Here is a 17,242-nt window from a genome sequence, read left to right on the forward strand (position 1 = left end):
ATATATATATATATATATATATATAATTTCCTATAAATCTTGATCTTTGTTCTGGGATGCAGTTAAGTTTCTTGGAAACAACTTGGTCCTTTTAAGACTTGTTTTTATGATTTGTTAGGTGAGTTTGGCACAGTCCTCAGTCTAGGGATAATTATTCCTCAGGACTTTACCTAATGTCCTGTAAATTATAAGTAAATTGTAAGTCTTTCCAGTATGGCTGAAAGGAATGGGCGCTTTTGCTGACCCTGTGTGAACATTGAACACTGTTCCTTCTGATCTTTTCTAATGGTTCTTTCCCTGGCCTCAGGTAGATTCGGCACACCCTTGTGCTTAATTACTATTCTTGAATATTTGAGGACTCTGTTGCCCTTTAGTCTAGCAAACCAAAGAAAAGCCACTTGCTATTAAAAGCAGGTGGTGAATATGATTAAATCAAGAAGCTACTCATACATTAACTGTTCTCTGTAAGTATTGGAATTATAAGCATTTTTAGTTTTTTTCTGTGTTCTAAGATGTTTACAAGAAATATGTACTACTTTCATTATTTAGAAAACCAAAGTATTGTTTAAATAGTTTTTTAAGCGATTGGTTTTACTTTCACATTCAAGATATAAGTCTAGTTTGTACCTGGCTTTGGAAATTTGAGAGCGTCTTTATTAAGTGAAAACAGAATCAAGATTCTGTAGTACATATGTTGGGATCAGCATCCTAGTGTCCAGTTATTCTGGTGAGCAGCTGTCCTGACTTTTCCTCTCTCCCCAAGTTCTGCAGACACTCCACCTGCCCCTCTCCCCCACCCCCCCCCAAAAAAAGCACTTTTGCCACCTCATTTTTAATAGCAGGTGGTTAACTTTTATTTGCAAACAAAAGGGAGGTACAGAATTATCTTGCTCCTGCAATGGGAATGGTGACAAACCTGTGCTCACACCTAGAGAGTCAGTGACGTATTCCAGAAACAGAACCAGATGGGGGTGAGCAGGACAAAGGTACCTCGAAGCATCCTTTGAATGACAGCCCCAGCCGTGGATGAGGAAGAGTCACACACTTGCTCCTTTTTTTTCTTGGGCTGACATAGGAGAATCTTTTGAGTAACTGAATGATTTGAAGACCTTTCCAGAAATAAACAGTGTTATCTGACTGAAGCAGTTCTCTTCTGAAATTTATGAGAGAACAAACTGAGTCTTGTTCACTTTCTTTTACTAGGCAAGCAACTTACATTTTATTATGAAAATGAAGTCTATAAACAAGATTACTTTATTAAGTCACCACCTCCTCAGCTTTTCTCCTCCGCAGTAAGTATTCCCTACAGATTAACAAGCCTCCCACCAGCACCATGAGCATTTTTTTAATGCTCTCTCTTTCTCTGAGATTTAACTGAGATGCAAAACTTCTTCTTCTTTTTTTTTCTTCACCTTTCAGACCTCTTGGAAAAAGCGTTTTTGTGTCCTGTCAAAGAATGGGGAAAAGGGTCTTACTCTTTCCTATTACAAAGACCATCACCAACGAGGTTCCCTCGAAATTGATCGGTGTGTATCCAGAGCAAGGAAATTTATAACACATCTTATCAAGTCAGATACTAACAAGTTGCATGTAAATTTAAACTTAAATCATTGACAGAGGAACTATGGACTTTAATCCTATTATGATATTTGAAAGGGAACTAAAATTATGAACACTTAAGAGTAAAAGATAGTTAAATGTTCATTCATATTATGTTACAGATGATAAGTCTTTAATTAATAAGCATTCATTTGGAAAGGATTTTCACTTAATTTGTGGATGGGAGGGAGAAGATGAAATTTGCCATTTTATAAAGCCAAGATGGGTTTTAAAAAAAAATTTAGGTTAACTTTTTTGGTCTTCTATTTTCAAAAAAGTATGTACAAGAAAACAACTTGAAAAGATGATTTGTTCCCCTTCTCAGTGGCGCACACCTGTAATCCCAGTGGCTCAGGAGGCTGAAACAGGAGTACTGAGAGTTCAAAGCCAGCCTCAGCAAAGGAGAGGCTCTAAGCAACTCAGCACCCTGTCTGTAAATAAAATACAAAATAGGGCTGGGGATGTGACTCTGTGACCAAGTGCCCCTGAGTTCAATTCTTGATACCAAAAAACAACAAAACAAAACAAACAAAAAAGATGATTCGTGAACTCAAGAATCCAACTGAGCTAGGTACAGTGGCATATGCCTGTAATCCCAGTGACTCTGGAGGCGGAGGCAGGAGGATCACAAGTTCAAAGCCAGCCTCAGCAACTTAGCGAGGCCCTAAGCAACTTAGTGAGACCCTGTCTCAAAATAAAACATTTTAAAAAAGGAGAGAGGGATCTGGCTCAGTGGTTAAGCACCCTTGGGTTCGATCCCTAATACAAAAAAAAAAAAAAAAGGAAACACCATCTTTTGAATTAAATTTCAGGCCAAACACAGTGTTTCAATTAATGATGAACCAGATTCAAAGTGCACATTTATTTTCTAAAAAAATAAAATAAAATAATAATTCAAATAATAGCAATAATAATTCAAATTACTGGACGATCTTTAAAACATGGATCAAGCAGATTTTAAGTTTTATTCAAATATGCATCCTAATGTAAAACATTAGTCAGTTTTCTTCCTCATTTGGTAAGTACATTGGTTTAGTACTTTGTGTCTATATCTAACAGAAATGCCAGCGTCAACGTGGGTATAAATAGCCAGGAAAAGCTTCAATCTGTGCAGAAGATGTTTAAATGCCACCCGGATGAGGTGATGTCCATCAGAACCACTAACAGAGATTACTTCCTCATCAGCCACGACAGGTAGGCTGTAAGGAGCTAGAGTCGTCTCCTGGGTGTTAAGCAAAAGCAAACCGAAATCCAGAACATTTTAAACGATGTTTAAATCTCCAAAGCCATTCTGGCAGCCCTCGCTATACTAATTTCCAAAGGCTCTGTAACAAGGTGTCACAAACTAAGTGGCTTAGAAGAACAGAAATGTATCGTCTCACTGTTCCGGGGGCTAAGTGATGGAGATCAGAGTGTGGGCAGGGCCGTAGTCCCTCTGAAGGCTCCAGAGAAGGCTCTGTCCCAGGACTCTCTCCTAACTTCCTTTGGCTTGTGGCAGTGTGACTCCAGTCTTCACATGGTATTCTCCCGGTGTGCGTCTCTCTGTGTCTAAAGGTCCCCTGTTTGTAAGGACACCAGTCACATTGGGTTAGGAGCCACCTTTACTCCGGTATAACCTCATCTAAACTAAATATATCCGAAACAAGTCTATTTCCAAATAGGGTCACGATCTGAGGACTGGGAGTTAGAACTGGAATGTCTGTATCCTGGGCGGGGTTGGGGGATATGATCCAACCCATAATAGTCACTATTACCACAGATGCATCCCAAGTAAAAGGACCTAGTACAAGAATACCTGTATACGCTACCTGTATAAGGGAGGGACCGTGCTCACCCCCAAGGAGTCTTCTCTTTGAGGAGCAGCTCCTGTAGCTAGTGAAGGTGCCCACTGAAGTTTTGCACACTTTAAATGCTAGGGGGTGAGGCCATGGTGAAGGAAAGAGGCTATGCCGAGAAGGCCGGGAATATCGAAGCATGTGGGACCTTGATCTCTTTTAGGTTGACCTAAAGATCCAGAGCTTTCTTTTAAACTGTTGTGCAAGTCAGCAGCAAAGAAGATGGGATTTATATACATTCTTTCAAACACGACTCTTCATGAAGACCTGCATTCCCTAAGGGGAAACTCACTTGGATAGTTGTGCCAAAATGGCGCTGACAGGCTAGGAGGGCACTTGCTCCAGAACACCATAGAGCTGAAAGCCCCAAGCCCTGGGATTACTCCTCTTATTTTCTATTTCCCATTTTGTTACTCTGAGCTTTCCTCACCGGGGTGGCATGAGAAGTCCTTCCAGAGTGCAAATGGGGAGGAAGTGGGCCTCTGAAGCTACTGGCAAAAACATCCATATTTACCAGATAGCTGCTCCCATGGCCTATTCTAGCCACAGTAAAAGAATCCTCTGGTGAAGTGAATAGAGAGCCTACAGAATGGGAGCAAGTTTTTACCAGCAGCACATCAGACAGAGCAGTAATCCGTAGGATGTATAAAGAACTCAAAAATCTTAACTCCAAAAAAACAAATAATCCAATCAACAAATGGGCCAAGGAACTGAACCGACACTTCTCAGAAGATGATATACAATCAATCAACAAATATATGAAACCATGTTCAACATCTCTAGCAACTAGAGAAATGCAAAGCAAAACCACTCTAAGATTTCATCTCACTGCAGTCAGAATGACAGCTATTAAGAATGCAAACAACAATAAGTATTGGTGGGGATGTGGGGGATAAGGCTACACTCTTACACTGCTGGTAGGACTGCAAATTGGTGCAACCAATAAGGAAAGCAGTATGGAGATTCCTTGGAAAACTGGGAATGGGAACCACCATTTGACCCAGCTATCCCACTCCTTGATTTATACCCAAAAGACTTAAAAACAGTCTACTGCAGGAACATAGCCACATCAATGTTTGTAGAAGCACAATTTACTATAGCTAAATTGTGGATCCAACCTAGATACCCTTCGGTAGATGAATGGATAAATAAAATGTGGTATATATATACAATGGAATATTATTCAGCATTAAAAGAAAATAAAATCATGGCATTTGCAGGTAAGTGAATGGAATTGGAAAATACTATGCTAAGTGAAGTAAGCCAATCCCAAAAAAACCAAATGCTGAATGTTTTCTCTGATATAAAGATGCTGATTCTTAATGGGGATGGAGTGGAGGAGCATGGGAGGAATAGATGAACTTTAGATTGGGCAAAGGGGAGGGAAGGTGGGTATGGGAGTAGGAAAGACAGTGGAATGAGACTGATACCATTACCCTAAGTACACGGATGAAAACACGAATGGTGTGGCTGTACTTTGTGTTCAATCAGAGACATGAAAAATTGTGCTCTATAATATGAATTGAATTGCATTCTGCTGTCATATATAATGAATTGGAATAAATAAAATGATCCTCTGGTTCAAAATGAGTGAGTTCAGGTGCTGCTGTTGCCACATGTCAGCTCAAAGTTTGTTCCCATCAACAGGGAGAAGATTAGAGACTGGGTCTCTTTCATATCATCGTTTTGCCATGGTGTACGAGCAGCTCACCAGAACACCCAGGTGACTATCGTTAATAAAATAACAGACATCTAAATACGACCCTCTTTTAACAGAAATAATGGCAGCTTTTTCTTTCTCCTTGGCAACTGGCATTAATTCTAGAAATAAATAAGTGAGGAAATGTTATGTTTTATGATGAACAAAAGGAAAAAAATACTTTCATGTTTTGCAAGAGAGCTAAAATACGGACATTTCAAATGTTTGTTCTGGGGGGGACAGTGAAAGGAAAGGAAGAGATTTTTAATAGTAGCTAGAACTATACTATTTTCCATCATTGTTATTCAAGCTACGCAAGACATTCTCTTTTGAATGACTACATCTAGGGCGGTTTCTATAAAAATGTTTTTTCATCTATCTTGCATTTTAATATAATGCCAGTTGTATAAGGGCTGGTAGTTTAAAGTTTTTAGTTTGCTTCATAAGGGTCTTCGTCAATCTGCCAAGTCTTGTGTTGGTGCAGGCCTTGACAAATGGAACTTTGCTCTCTAGGTGTCTTTATTCACATATTTTCTAGATTGTTCTATGCTTACAGCAAAAGCCAAGATGCAGGAGAAAGCAAAGTCTGTCTATAAGTAAACTTGAATGATAGAGCAGAACGGGCAGGATTCAGAGGGAGATATGGCTGATAAGTTGAGGAAGCTCAGGGCCTCCCTCAAGGCCAGGCAGAGTGTCCTCGGGTTTGGGAACAGACTAGGAGCCAGCTGGCAGGATCAGCCTTGTCTTAGTGAGATAGCACTGGCCCGTGGCAGCCCAGCGCCCAGACAGTTGAGGAGGTGCTGAGGGAAGAGCCCACGGGAGGCTCTTCTTTCATTCCAGACAGAGACCAGCTGTGTCCTGATGATATTATTCCTTTCTCCTAAGCAGGAGGGACCCTCACTGGGTGATACAAGGCCGGCTTCCTACCCCAGCCCTGTCTTTGGTCCTTCCAGTGTGATGGAGGCTATGAGCCCCACCTCGCCACGAAACAGCCTTCCAGACATGGTAAAAGAATCACCTTCTCTCTTGGGACCCTTCCCCTGCTCCCTCTGTCTGCGTTCCATTTACATGTCCTGGACACACATCTGGTATGCTGGCCTGTGGTCCCTCTGCTAAAGCCAAAGCCTGCTGGCTTGGCACCTTGCCACGCACAGGCACAAATGCCTCTGGGGAAAGTCTCCCTGTGATTTCTGACCGTCCAGCCTGGGCTTCTCTTTTCTTACTGATTTCCTTCATTCACCTTCATGGGTCTTGCTTCTCACTATAACTGCTGTCTCCTGGTCTTCGTTTCTGATGAAATCCATTCAAATGCTCATGAATTTCAGGGAGTGAGGTAAACGCACTGCCTCTTGAAAGCCACTCTCGATCTGCCCTCTGCTGCCTTGCCTTTCTGTCTCTACAGCTCTGGATCTCGGTCCTAAACAGGCTGCCCAGGTTTGCAGGGTACTGTTTCCTCCCCTAGAGACTCTCCCTCTCTGTGGGTCCCAACCATCTCTAAAGATGCAGAGCCTCCCAGTGTATGGAGTTGGTAGCTCTTCAACTATTTATAAACTTTTCATAGCGTGTCACACTCACCAGGCCAAACACCTCATCTCATTTATCCATTCAGTGAGTGGATACGGTCCTGTGAACCTTTTGAGCAAAGACCTCTTGCTTTTCACTCACGAGGTCTCCTTTTCCCCAGGGAAAACATTATTGATCACTTTGCCTTTTTATGCTGTTTAGATCCAGTGATTTTCTAACCAGCTCGAGTTAAGGATACCATAGTTTGTTGGTTTCTGTCATTGTTATTTAACCTACTTTCCCATTATCCCAGATATTAAAAATACATTCTATAATATAGAATTATATAACATAATCATATAATTATATTATAATAATTATGATATAATCTTGTTAATTAATATTAACTAATATAATAATATATAAGCTCTAGATTATGATTTCTTTGTCAGTTTGGCTGTAATATTCACAGCATTGAAAACTTGGGACTTAACAGATTAAGGGGGACCCTTTTTCACCCCCAGGGGAAAGACGAAAATTTAAAATTTGAGGTATGCTTTCTGCAGAATGTGCATCATTTTCTCATCATCAGAGAGTCAAAAAATCATAAGTGGACTCATCATAAGTTGGATCATCTGTACACATGTTTTTTTAAATCACCTTTCAAGGACTTCTCAGAGAATATTGAGGGTCTTTTTGAAAGCCCGGCCTTAAGGCTTTGTTCTTGCAAGAATTAAATTGAATTCATAACAATTCTCCTGCCATACAAAGCAGTCATTTTAGTGGAGTAAGTGGTATCTAGGGGGAAGAGAAGGCAATAATTAATTGGTTGAATGTCTATCACCCTGACTCCTATAATCCATACCATCACGTGATCGATGCTGCCTAAGAGCATTGCTATGGAAACAGAAAGAGGTGAGCAAAACACAAAAGAGGACTAGGAACAAGAAGAGGAAGGGTGGCATGCCCTGCCTCCGGTTAATTACCTGCTCAGATGGCACCAGCTGATAATGAAAAAGGTGGGAGTGGGGACACCATGGCAGAGCTTAGTAACTAAGAACGCCACTCCCAGGACAAAACCACTTATTCTGATTTATGCTTCAAGTAGTCGAGAAAGCAGTCTGAATCATGTGCTTATGTATTTACAACAGCGAAGGCGATGCAGACTCCAGAGACCAGGTCAAGGTGTGTGGACTTGTGTGGGTGGGAGCTTGGAAGGTTCTTTGATCTTGAAATCCAACTACTCTACTGTGGCTTTTCCAGAAAGCATGTGGTTTAGCTCTGTCTCTGGAAAATAAAATCATTCATTCCTTCTGCATCTCTTTTATGCAGTATTTAATGGAAAAAAGTTCTCCAGGATTCAAGCAGGCTCATCTTCCGCGTGATTTCTTGTCAAAGACCACTCAAGACACACAAGAAGAAAGTTATTATCTTAGTCCTCGAAGTGTTCTTTTAGAGGTAACCCTTCCCATCTGCTAATGGCTCATTTCTTAGAGAAGTGATTCCTGAGCCCCTGTCCTGCACTGTTTGTGGAGAATCAGGATAGATGATGAGCTCATGGCTCTGACCCTGGTGGAGGAGTTGCCACAGTATAAGACAGAAAGGGCCCCATGCTGTAGAGAGATGCTTATACAGAGTCCCAGGGTGTACCAGTCATAGGAAGAGCGGGGCCTGATTTCCAAACGGAAACCAGAGAAGGATCTATAGAGGAGGTGACATTTGACCTTACTTGATGGCTAAAATTTGGACTTGGGGAGTTGACTTGGGGAGCTCGTCAGTATTCTGGACTGAAAGAAAAATAAGAACAAGAGGTAGGTCCTCGGGTGTGTATCAGTCAGCCTGTTGGTACATTGGTGCCCTTCTGAGTGCTAGGCGCTGACCTGTCCCAGGCGTGGTGGCCTCAGTAATGGACTTGAGATTGCCCCTTCCTTCCGAGCTCACAGTCTAATCGTTACCACATGATAATGTTACACACAAAGAGGCACAAAGTAGCAGGGAACATCAGAAATGGGACAGATTTTTCTCTCCATTGGAGTCAGGGAAGAAAGATTTGGGGGATGGAACGGTATTTGATATGTGTATGATGAATCGTTCAGTTAGGTGGCCATTCAGAGTGTGTAGGGACAAAACAGAAAAAAGAGCCAGTTCATGATGGTCTCAAACACCGAGTTGACTTCATTCTGTAAGCAGCATCAGGGCAGAGCTGGCTTCTAGGTTGGGAAGTAGCAGAACCTGAATTGCCTTCCAGTCACAGGAACCCAGCCACTCCATCTGCGGTGGGTGCAGAGAGAAGAGAACGGGAGACAGGAAGGCCACGTGACTGGGGGCATGGGCGGCATTGTTTCCCAGACTGGGGTTTTCTACTAGAGTATGGTGATGGAAGTGCCAAGTTATACAGCTTTTTAACAGCAGGGTCCTCAGAGCCTCTAAGAGGCAGTGGTGCATTATAAATAGGTGAGTGGCACACAACGCACAGCATTTCCCAGGCTTATCTGAGCCCAGAAGCCTTCTTCACCAGGAATATTTTTATGCTAGGGGACAGTCTTTCATGATAGTTCAACCAACCAACCAGGTGTTTTTTGAGCATCAGTTGTAATTTACGCTTGTCTTTTGCTAAATACTGTAAGGGATGCAGAGTCCACAAAGCAGATTAATCTGTGCAATAGAAATTCAGAGAGCCATCCACAGAGGTGGGGTGACCAGGGCAGGCTGTGGGACTTCAGCCAGGCCTGAACATAGTGTCAATGGACAGAAGAGAAAAGGGACATCCCAGGTGAAGCAAACAGCATGAACATTGGGGACTAGGAGAGCACCACTGGTAAGGGGCAGCTATGGGAAGTCCAGCTTGATTGGCGGCAGTGTTCCAGTGTGAGATTAGTGGTGACCTAGGCAGGTAAGTCTTGGGTTTTGAGCAACCATTGCTGTCAATGATGCCTAGTTCTAAGGGACTGGTTGAGCATCTCCCAGGGACAGAAGTTTCTAGGACCCTTGGGGCCTCCTCAAGCACTGGGGCTGCCTGTGAGCAATGTAGCCTATGACCAGCTCCACATTGTGTCTGGTCTTTCACCTGCCCACTTCTGTGATTCTGCAGTAGGATTGTCTGGGGACAAGGGTTCATGCCATTAAGTGCACAGTGGTAAAACATGAAGGTAAACAGCAATTTAGTCCAATAGAACACTTGTATCAGAAAGCACAGGGCACCCAGGAGGACAGAATGGACTTTGAGTCTGCCAGGAACTTCACTGGCTCAAGCTTGCGTAGGTGAGGTTGGTTGACATTCCCTAAATGAGAACCATTATTCATCCAATGGCAGATGTACTTTCAAGTTCAGGGTCCAGGTTAATGTCCAGGTTAGAAGTAGAAGGTTCCTGTATGATTGGCAGACTTGCATCTTTACGTTCATTCTTCTTGTCTTTAGTTGGATAATGTTATTGATTCCAATGATTCTGGTGAATCCATTGGACCTGGTAGTGAAGACCAGGTCCCCAAGACAACTGAATGCCATTACATGTCAATGAAATCCTGGTAAGTAAAACTGACATTTTAAAAATTGATTCTAGTTATCCTAAAACAACTAAATTCTTTTTTTTTTAACACAATACCTTTATTTATTTATTTTTATGTGGTGCTGAGGATCAAACTCAGTGCCTCATATGTACTAGGCAATCACTCTACCACTGAGCCACAACCACAGCCCCCAAATTCATTTTTAATAATTGACAAATTGAGAGAAGTGTTTTCACAGACTCCATTCAACCCAAGTAGAATCTTATTATCCAAAATGCTTGGGTCCAGAGGCATTCCAAATTTCAGATTTGGGAATATTTGCGTATATATAATAAGATATCTTAAGGATATAACTCAAATCTAAATGCGAATTCATTTATGTTTTATGGACATCTTATACACATAGCCTCAAGATAACTTTATGAGCTATTTTTAATTTTGTGCATGAAACCAAGTTTCATGGTGCAGAGTTTTCCACTGACAACATCTGGTTGGCACTCACATTTCATATTTTGAAGCATTTCGTATCTCAGGTTCTTGGATGCGGGATGCTCAATCTGTAATCTCAAAACCAGAAAAACGGCAATGATTTCTCCACCCACAGAAAAGCATTTGTGACAACATCAGGACGTTTTCTGTTTGGGGAAGTTGTTTCCTATTTTGCATTTATGTCTCTCACACTCGCACTCTGTCCTCCAAGCCCTGAAAAGGATTATTTTGGTTCCATATCCATTTTTTAGAAGGAAAGCTTATTGGATTTGATCCTAACTGCGGCTGTGATTCGGAGGGTTGGACACGCTTCAAGACCTTGTTAGTTTTCACGTGGCTGTTGGCTACTTAAATCTGACACACACCGTGGAAAATTGTAAATAGACATACTAAAAAAGGGTTTGTTTTAACGTCTTCTACTCTATAGTTTTTTCAAGGCTACACTCAATGCATCTGCTGGCTGCCCAGAGGAGGCCCAGACCTTTCCAGAGCCCCAGGATGGAGGCCCCCAACTGCAGGAACCAGATTCAGGAAGTGATCTGTGTCTTTCACCTGCCAATCCAGAAACACAGGACACGGATGATAGGAAGGGATCGGCCTCACTGACTGTTGTGAAATTGTCTATATTACTCAAGTAAAGCTCTAATTTTTAAAAAACTCATGGGTTCTGAGGGCAAGGCAGGCCTTCTGTTTTTATTTAGGATTCATATTTTGAAGCAGTTCCTAAAAATCTCCAAGTCAGCCAAGAATCTGACCAGCTTCTCCCTGTCATTGATGTTGTGGCCAAGGACAGTGAATAAACAGAGCTGGACAGAAAGCAGTCCCCTGGGCTTGGGGTGGCATTTTCAGCTACTTTTAAAAATTCTTCCTTGGCTAGTCTTTCAGGTCCTGGGGCTTTGGATCCACACTGATCCGAGTAGTATGTCACCCGGCTTCTGCCATTAACATTGCTAACATGGCGTGCAGGTCACAAGAGGCTTGGTTTACAGACAAGGAAGGGGATGTTCCAATTTCAAGTGATGCCAAAGGCATTTGACAAGATGGTTGTCATCTTAAGGATGCTTATCCAACCAATTTACTGTGTTCTCCTCTTTCTCCATTGTCTCCCACCCACAACCACATCCCAAGAACGGTGGGGAGGGATACTTATGAGTAATTTTCTAACTTAAATTCACATTTTTCTCCAAATGTTTTTGACAACCATTATTTGGAAACTATCTCAGAAATAGGAGGCCAAAAATCTGCTCAGAGAGGACAGTTCAAGAGCCAGGGTCAGTCGCCTGAAGTGACTTTTACAAATGCTTTCTCTGTCAGCAACATCCCTGATGAGAGCCACTTGGAGACACTTGACGTGTTCCTTTCTCCGCCAGATGTCATAAACTATCTTGCTCTTGTCGAAGCGGCCGGACGGATATGGTAGGTGGGAGAATTGACTGTTGTGGACTAAAAAGGAGATTCCAAGACAGGAAGAGAACAGTCATTTTGACAAAACTGACCGGGGACTTGGGCTGTCATGTTGTCACAAAGAAGACTCAAGGAATCCTTGGCCAGGTCGTGGACTTCTCTTGAGGCGGAGCTTGCTCATTCGTGAATTTGCTGATTTGTTCTTTAGATGTGCGTTGTGTAACCTCGTGGGCTCACTGCCCACCAACTGTGGGGTTATAAAAATTTAAAACAAAACAATAGAAAGGCGGCACCACAGGGCCCCATAGCCTGGTGAAAAAGACAGCTGCCCAGACAAGCAAATGCAAAATGCATTTTATTTAAAAGTGTAATGAATAAGGTGCTCTCACAATGCAGAAGCCCAGGGGCAGGGAGATTAACTATAGAAAAGGAAGCAGAAGGTCAGAGTCCACAGGGCTTTGCAAGGGTGAAATGATTTGCACAGGTTTTGGAGGAAGGGTTAGACTCCTACAGTAGTGACAGAAAAAGGAGATGGTCAGCTTTAGATGAGGCCCAGCACAGCTTGAGTGAGGAGTTCCTGCAGGCCCGGCCCCACCCTCCCTTCCCTGAGAACTATGTCATGTCCTGGTATTGAGCCCTGTATTTCTACTGCAGTGTGGCCCGGTGGGAAGGCCCCCCACATTTGGGATGCTTATTTTGCCATGGAGATCATGTCTTGGCTGTGAATGACCTGAAACCCCAAAGCCTGGAGGAGGTCTCCTTGTTTCTTACCCGGTCCATACAGAAAGAGGTGAGTCCTAGTAACCGACCCTGGCCAGGACAAGTCAGTGGCAAGAGGAACAAGATCAAGGTCTTCACTGGAGTCTGAAAAGTACTTGGGATACAAATGAAACTCTGCCTTTCACATAAGGTAGTATTTGCAAGATACTGGGCTAGGAGACAGAGTACCTGGGATTGTGACCTCAGACATAGCATAGGGTGGGGAAAAGAGTTTGCATAGAATCAGGCTGGCTCATGGATTGCAAACCAGCTACTTGAAGGAGTCTGTGCTTCCATTTTCTCTTCTGTGAAATCAGGGATACTGATAGTACCCGATGTTGGGGGAATTAAACGAGATAATATGTGGTCATGTGCTTAAAACAGTGACTGGCACATACTAGGTGTTCAGTGTAGTACTATTCTTTTTGCTTCTTTTTTGGCCATGGATAGGCTCAGTCTTGACATCATCATACTGTCCTCATATAGTTATTATAAGAATTAGACATAATATGTAGGTGTGCAGAGTATATGTGGTTTTAAAAGGCTAGCCTATTTTTAAATGGTCTCTCCTATTAGTGTAGTTTTCATATGGCTAATTCCATCCTGGTTTAATTTTATCTCTGATTTTTAGCCCTGTGACCTTGGGAAAGTCACTTCCTTCTCTGGGCTTTAGTTTCCTTTCTCTAAAGTGAGAGGATCCATTTTCAAATTCTGATTCTTGGACTTCTAGGGTGGTAGTTGGGAGAGAGAAGAGGAGGGGGACAGTGTGCCGGGGCTTCAATTAGAGAAATCCATGGTTTTCATTTATGTTTTATTAAACAGACAAGTCCCCAAAATTTTGGCCTGTCTTAGCTTCCCTTGAAAACAGTTTCATGACTTGAAATTTCTAAAAACCATGCTACTAGATAACCTTTCTTCCAACTCTGAGGGTTTATGACTATGCATCATATGTATATTAGGGATATTTCTTCTCTCTTCTGCATCACACAAAGTAACCCTGCTGGTTAAACAAATTGTCCTATCCCGGCTATCTAAATGGGTAAACCCAGTAAGTAGGAGCAAGTTGGCTAAGACACCTCACTAGTTAATGGCAGAGCAAGGACACATGAGTTCATTCATTCATTTGTTCCTTATTTATTGAACATCTGCTTTATGCTGGATACTGTGTCATGTTGTAGGACTGCAAAAATGGCCTTACCTTGAGCTTAAGGAGCTCGTAGATTAGTGGATTGAAAAAAGCATATCATGGGCTACTTACCATAGCGTATGTCCCTGAGACATGGAATAGGGAGGACAGGGGAAGAATGGAGTAAGTTTATTGTGGAAGACCAGGAGGGTGTCTCAGGGGAGGTGAGGATTGACTTAGGTATTGAAGTTCATATGGGGTGTGAACTAGTAACTAATGCATTGAGTCTGCCAAAGATCCACACTGGGGCCAAGTAGCCAAGATAACCTTCTGTGCTGTTCTGGAAGTTTCCAACCCAGACATGGGCTCAGATGCCAAGAAAAGGGTTTCTGACTGGGAGCAGATCCAGGAACTCCACCTGGCTGTCTCTGCCTCGCTTTCATCACGAATGTCCTTCCGGAATGGAGAGTCACCTGCGTGGGCAGGAACACCTGCATTTCCCTTAGGCTCACCCCATGTTCCCCTTTCTGTCTGCAACTCCTAGGTACTATTGAGAACTACGGGGCGCCCACCAACATGATTATCTGAAAGATTAGGAAGTTGCCCTCCTTCTCCACTATTCCTGACTTCTTTCTTTTATGTAAAAATGTGTATACAGTTCTCTTAAAATTCAAATACCTGGTCCCTGGAAGGAAACAGAATGTTGGAAAGGAAGATGTGGAGCCAGACAAGGAACAATGGCCCCTGATATTGTAAAGCATCTGAGCCCATCAGATCTACCTTTCTTGTTAGGCTACAGTTGATTGGTTGTGGTAGGGACTGTGAGGGGAGAGGATGTAAGATCTTTCTTTCTTTTTTTTTTTTTTTTTTGGTGCCAGGGATTAAACCCAGAGGCATTTAACCTCTGAGCCATATTCCTGGCCCTTTTTATTTTTATTTTTATTTTTTGAGACAGGGTCTCACTAAGTTGCTTAGGGCCTTGGTAAGTTGCCAAAGCTGGTTTTGAACTTGCAGTCCTCCTGCCTCGGCCTCCCAAGCTGCTGGGATTCCAAGCGGGTGCCACCACGCCCAGCTGAGAATGTAAGATTTTTAAAGGTGGCGAAATGTGAGTTTTGAGGGGGAGGGCCTGCTGGATTGCAGGAGACACTTTAATTTCCTCCCAGTTTTGTCTGAGACTGGTCCTATCTGATGGTCTTATTTTGATTTGCTGGTTTCAAGAGGTCCTTTTAATTCTTGGTGCATCTGGACCCCTCTGGGCATCCTTGAAGCTCTCTGGAATCTTCCCTAGAGACTCAGGCCAGTAACTTCCAGAAAATGAAAACCATCGTCATCCCTGGCTTCTTCTGGCCATCTTGTTCATCTCAGGATTTTCTTCCTAAGAGCTTCAAAGGGTGTGAAGGAGGACCAAGTGAGGACCAACGATCCTAAGGATGATCTTCAGTCATTTAATTTTCTTCTTTCTCATATTTTAGAAAATAAAGCTGTCCATCGGGCGGATCCCAAATTCAGAGAAATTCCATGCTGAGGCCTGTACATGCCTCTTAAAACACCAACGAGTTGCACTGATCCAACAGGAGAAGTCTGGACTGCAGAGGGCACCAAAGAGGAGCCCAGCCATTAAAAAGGGCCAGCAGAAAGGGACTGGGGAGTAGCTGGCCACCACCTCACTGCAGCAGAGGATAGAGCCCTGGACTGTGCCAGGCGTGGCCACTCAGGCCAGTGATATGAGACACGCCAGCACACCTCTCTCAACTGCTGCACCTGCACCTTACCTGGGGGATAACTGTCCCTGCTCTGACTATGGCATCAGGGGTGTTGAGAGGGTCAAGTGGGATAATGACTAGGGAACACAGTGAAAATGGAAGGCCTTGTTATCTGAGACTCTGTCCCAAATACTGCAAACACAGACTGGGTAAGTCCCTCATCTTATTAGTACACACCGTGTTCTGTGAGGTCATTGTCACACAATTGCTTTTTTGTTCAGGAACATCCATTTGGAACTACTCATTCCAGGAAGGCAAGATTCCCCGGAGACATGCGAGACCCTTGCAGCCTTCCCAAACACCTCCTGTGACTCATCAGCCCCAGAGTCCAGAATGTGGACCGGGTGGCCACTTGGACTCAATGCATCTCTTGTTTGCTTAAAGACCCAGCCACGATTTTAGAAGTCAAAGCAGTTTTAGGTTCTGTCCAAGAGTGTCCTACTTGCTATGCAAGTAAAAGGAGAACGACTTAGCGCTTCTAATTTGAAAGCTCTTAGCTGATTGGTGCAGTAACAAATTGATCCTGGGAGGCCAAAAGAATCAAATGCTTTTTCATAAACAGAAAAGCCGAGGGAGAGCGCTGAAGCACTAATCAAATCGGGGAACATTAGAGCAAAAGGGGCTTCAGAAAGTGAATCTTACCAGGCTGTCATTGCACGTGGAAGAAATGAAGGCCCCATTCCGTGGGTGGTGTGCCTTCTCCACAGTTCTGAGGCTCACAGCTGCTTAGTGGCAGAACCAGCAATCTACAGCCAGCTCTGGAAAACAAATATCCTAACTTAACCTTTGATTTGGATAAGATTAGAAAAGACCTTCAGGGCTTAGAAGACACATTCAAATATGTTTCACTTTCTGATGTCCTGCTTGTCCAGAAAGTAAAAATGTTCTCATTTACATGGCCTATTTGACAACTGCTTCTACTCCTAAAAAGGTATTCTATGAAATGCACACACAAAGATATCAGTAAAAACCAGAAAGTTTATTGTCACATTGTAATATTGCTTGTGGTAATAAAAAATCATTTGGAGATTGCTTAGTTATGATTTCATATAACTGAACATAGAAGATGTTTAAAAGCTCAGCATAGACAATTATGAAAAATATGCACAAACTATTAAGAATCAAAGAAGCAAGTTGTAGCCAGGTGTGGTGGTGCACACTGGTAATCACAGTGATTCAGGAGGCTGAGGAAGGAGGGTGGCAAGTTCAAGGCCAGCCTCAGCAACTTAATGAGGCCCTAAGCAACATAGCAAGGCCCTGTCTCGAAATGAAAAATTAAAAAGGCTGGGGATGTAGCTCAGCGGTAGAGCACTTGCCTAGCATGTGTGAGGCCCCCAAGTGCAATCCTCAAACTGAGGGTGGCGTTGGGGGATAAGGCAAGTTGCAGTTTGATAGATAAAACATCCCAATTTAGTAGTAATGTTGTGTTTGTATAGCTATGGATCTAAAAACTCCCCAGCCCTCGTTAGGAGAGGGCCACCTCCCTCCCTCCTTGAGAGGTTGTGGGGTTGACATTAGGCAGGTGGCCTCCTTGTGAACACCCTCTCAGGTGCTGTGC

General features: G+C 43.0%; 1 protein-coding gene across 2 annotated transcripts in view; it reads left to right on the forward strand.

The window, feature by feature from the left end:
• The window catches only part of Plekhs1 (pleckstrin homology domain containing S1), a 28,533-nt gene extending 11,822 nt beyond the window's left edge, over positions 1–16,711 (forward strand). The window contains exons 4-14 of one of the 2 annotated variants that reach the window (XM_048807368.1): positions 1,204–1,292; positions 1,420–1,526; positions 2,659–2,793; positions 5,082–5,157; positions 6,019–6,138; positions 7,969–8,094; positions 10,055–10,161; positions 11,060–11,266; positions 11,947–12,048; positions 12,691–12,826; positions 15,394–16,711. In XM_048807368.1, coding sequence (XP_048663325.1) covers positions 1,204–1,292; positions 1,420–1,526; positions 2,659–2,793; positions 5,082–5,157; positions 6,019–6,138; positions 7,969–8,094; positions 10,055–10,161; positions 11,060–11,266; positions 11,947–12,048; positions 12,691–12,826; positions 15,394–15,573 — 1,385 coding nt within the window. In that variant the 3' untranslated portion in view covers positions 15,574–16,711. The remainder of the gene's footprint in view (positions 1–1,203; positions 1,293–1,419; positions 1,527–2,658; positions 2,794–5,081; positions 5,158–6,018; positions 6,139–7,968; positions 8,095–10,054; positions 10,162–11,059; positions 11,267–11,946; positions 12,049–12,690; positions 12,827–15,393) is intronic. The other variant, XM_015494819.2, reaches the window with a different exon arrangement.
• Positions 16,712–17,242: the final 531 nt, after the last annotated feature.

This window comes from Marmota marmota, unplaced genomic scaffold (assembly GCF_001458135.2).
Source record: "Marmota marmota marmota unplaced genomic scaffold, marMar, whole genome shotgun sequence".
NCBI classification, from domain to species: Eukaryota; Metazoa; Chordata; class Mammalia; order Rodentia; family Sciuridae; genus Marmota; species Marmota marmota.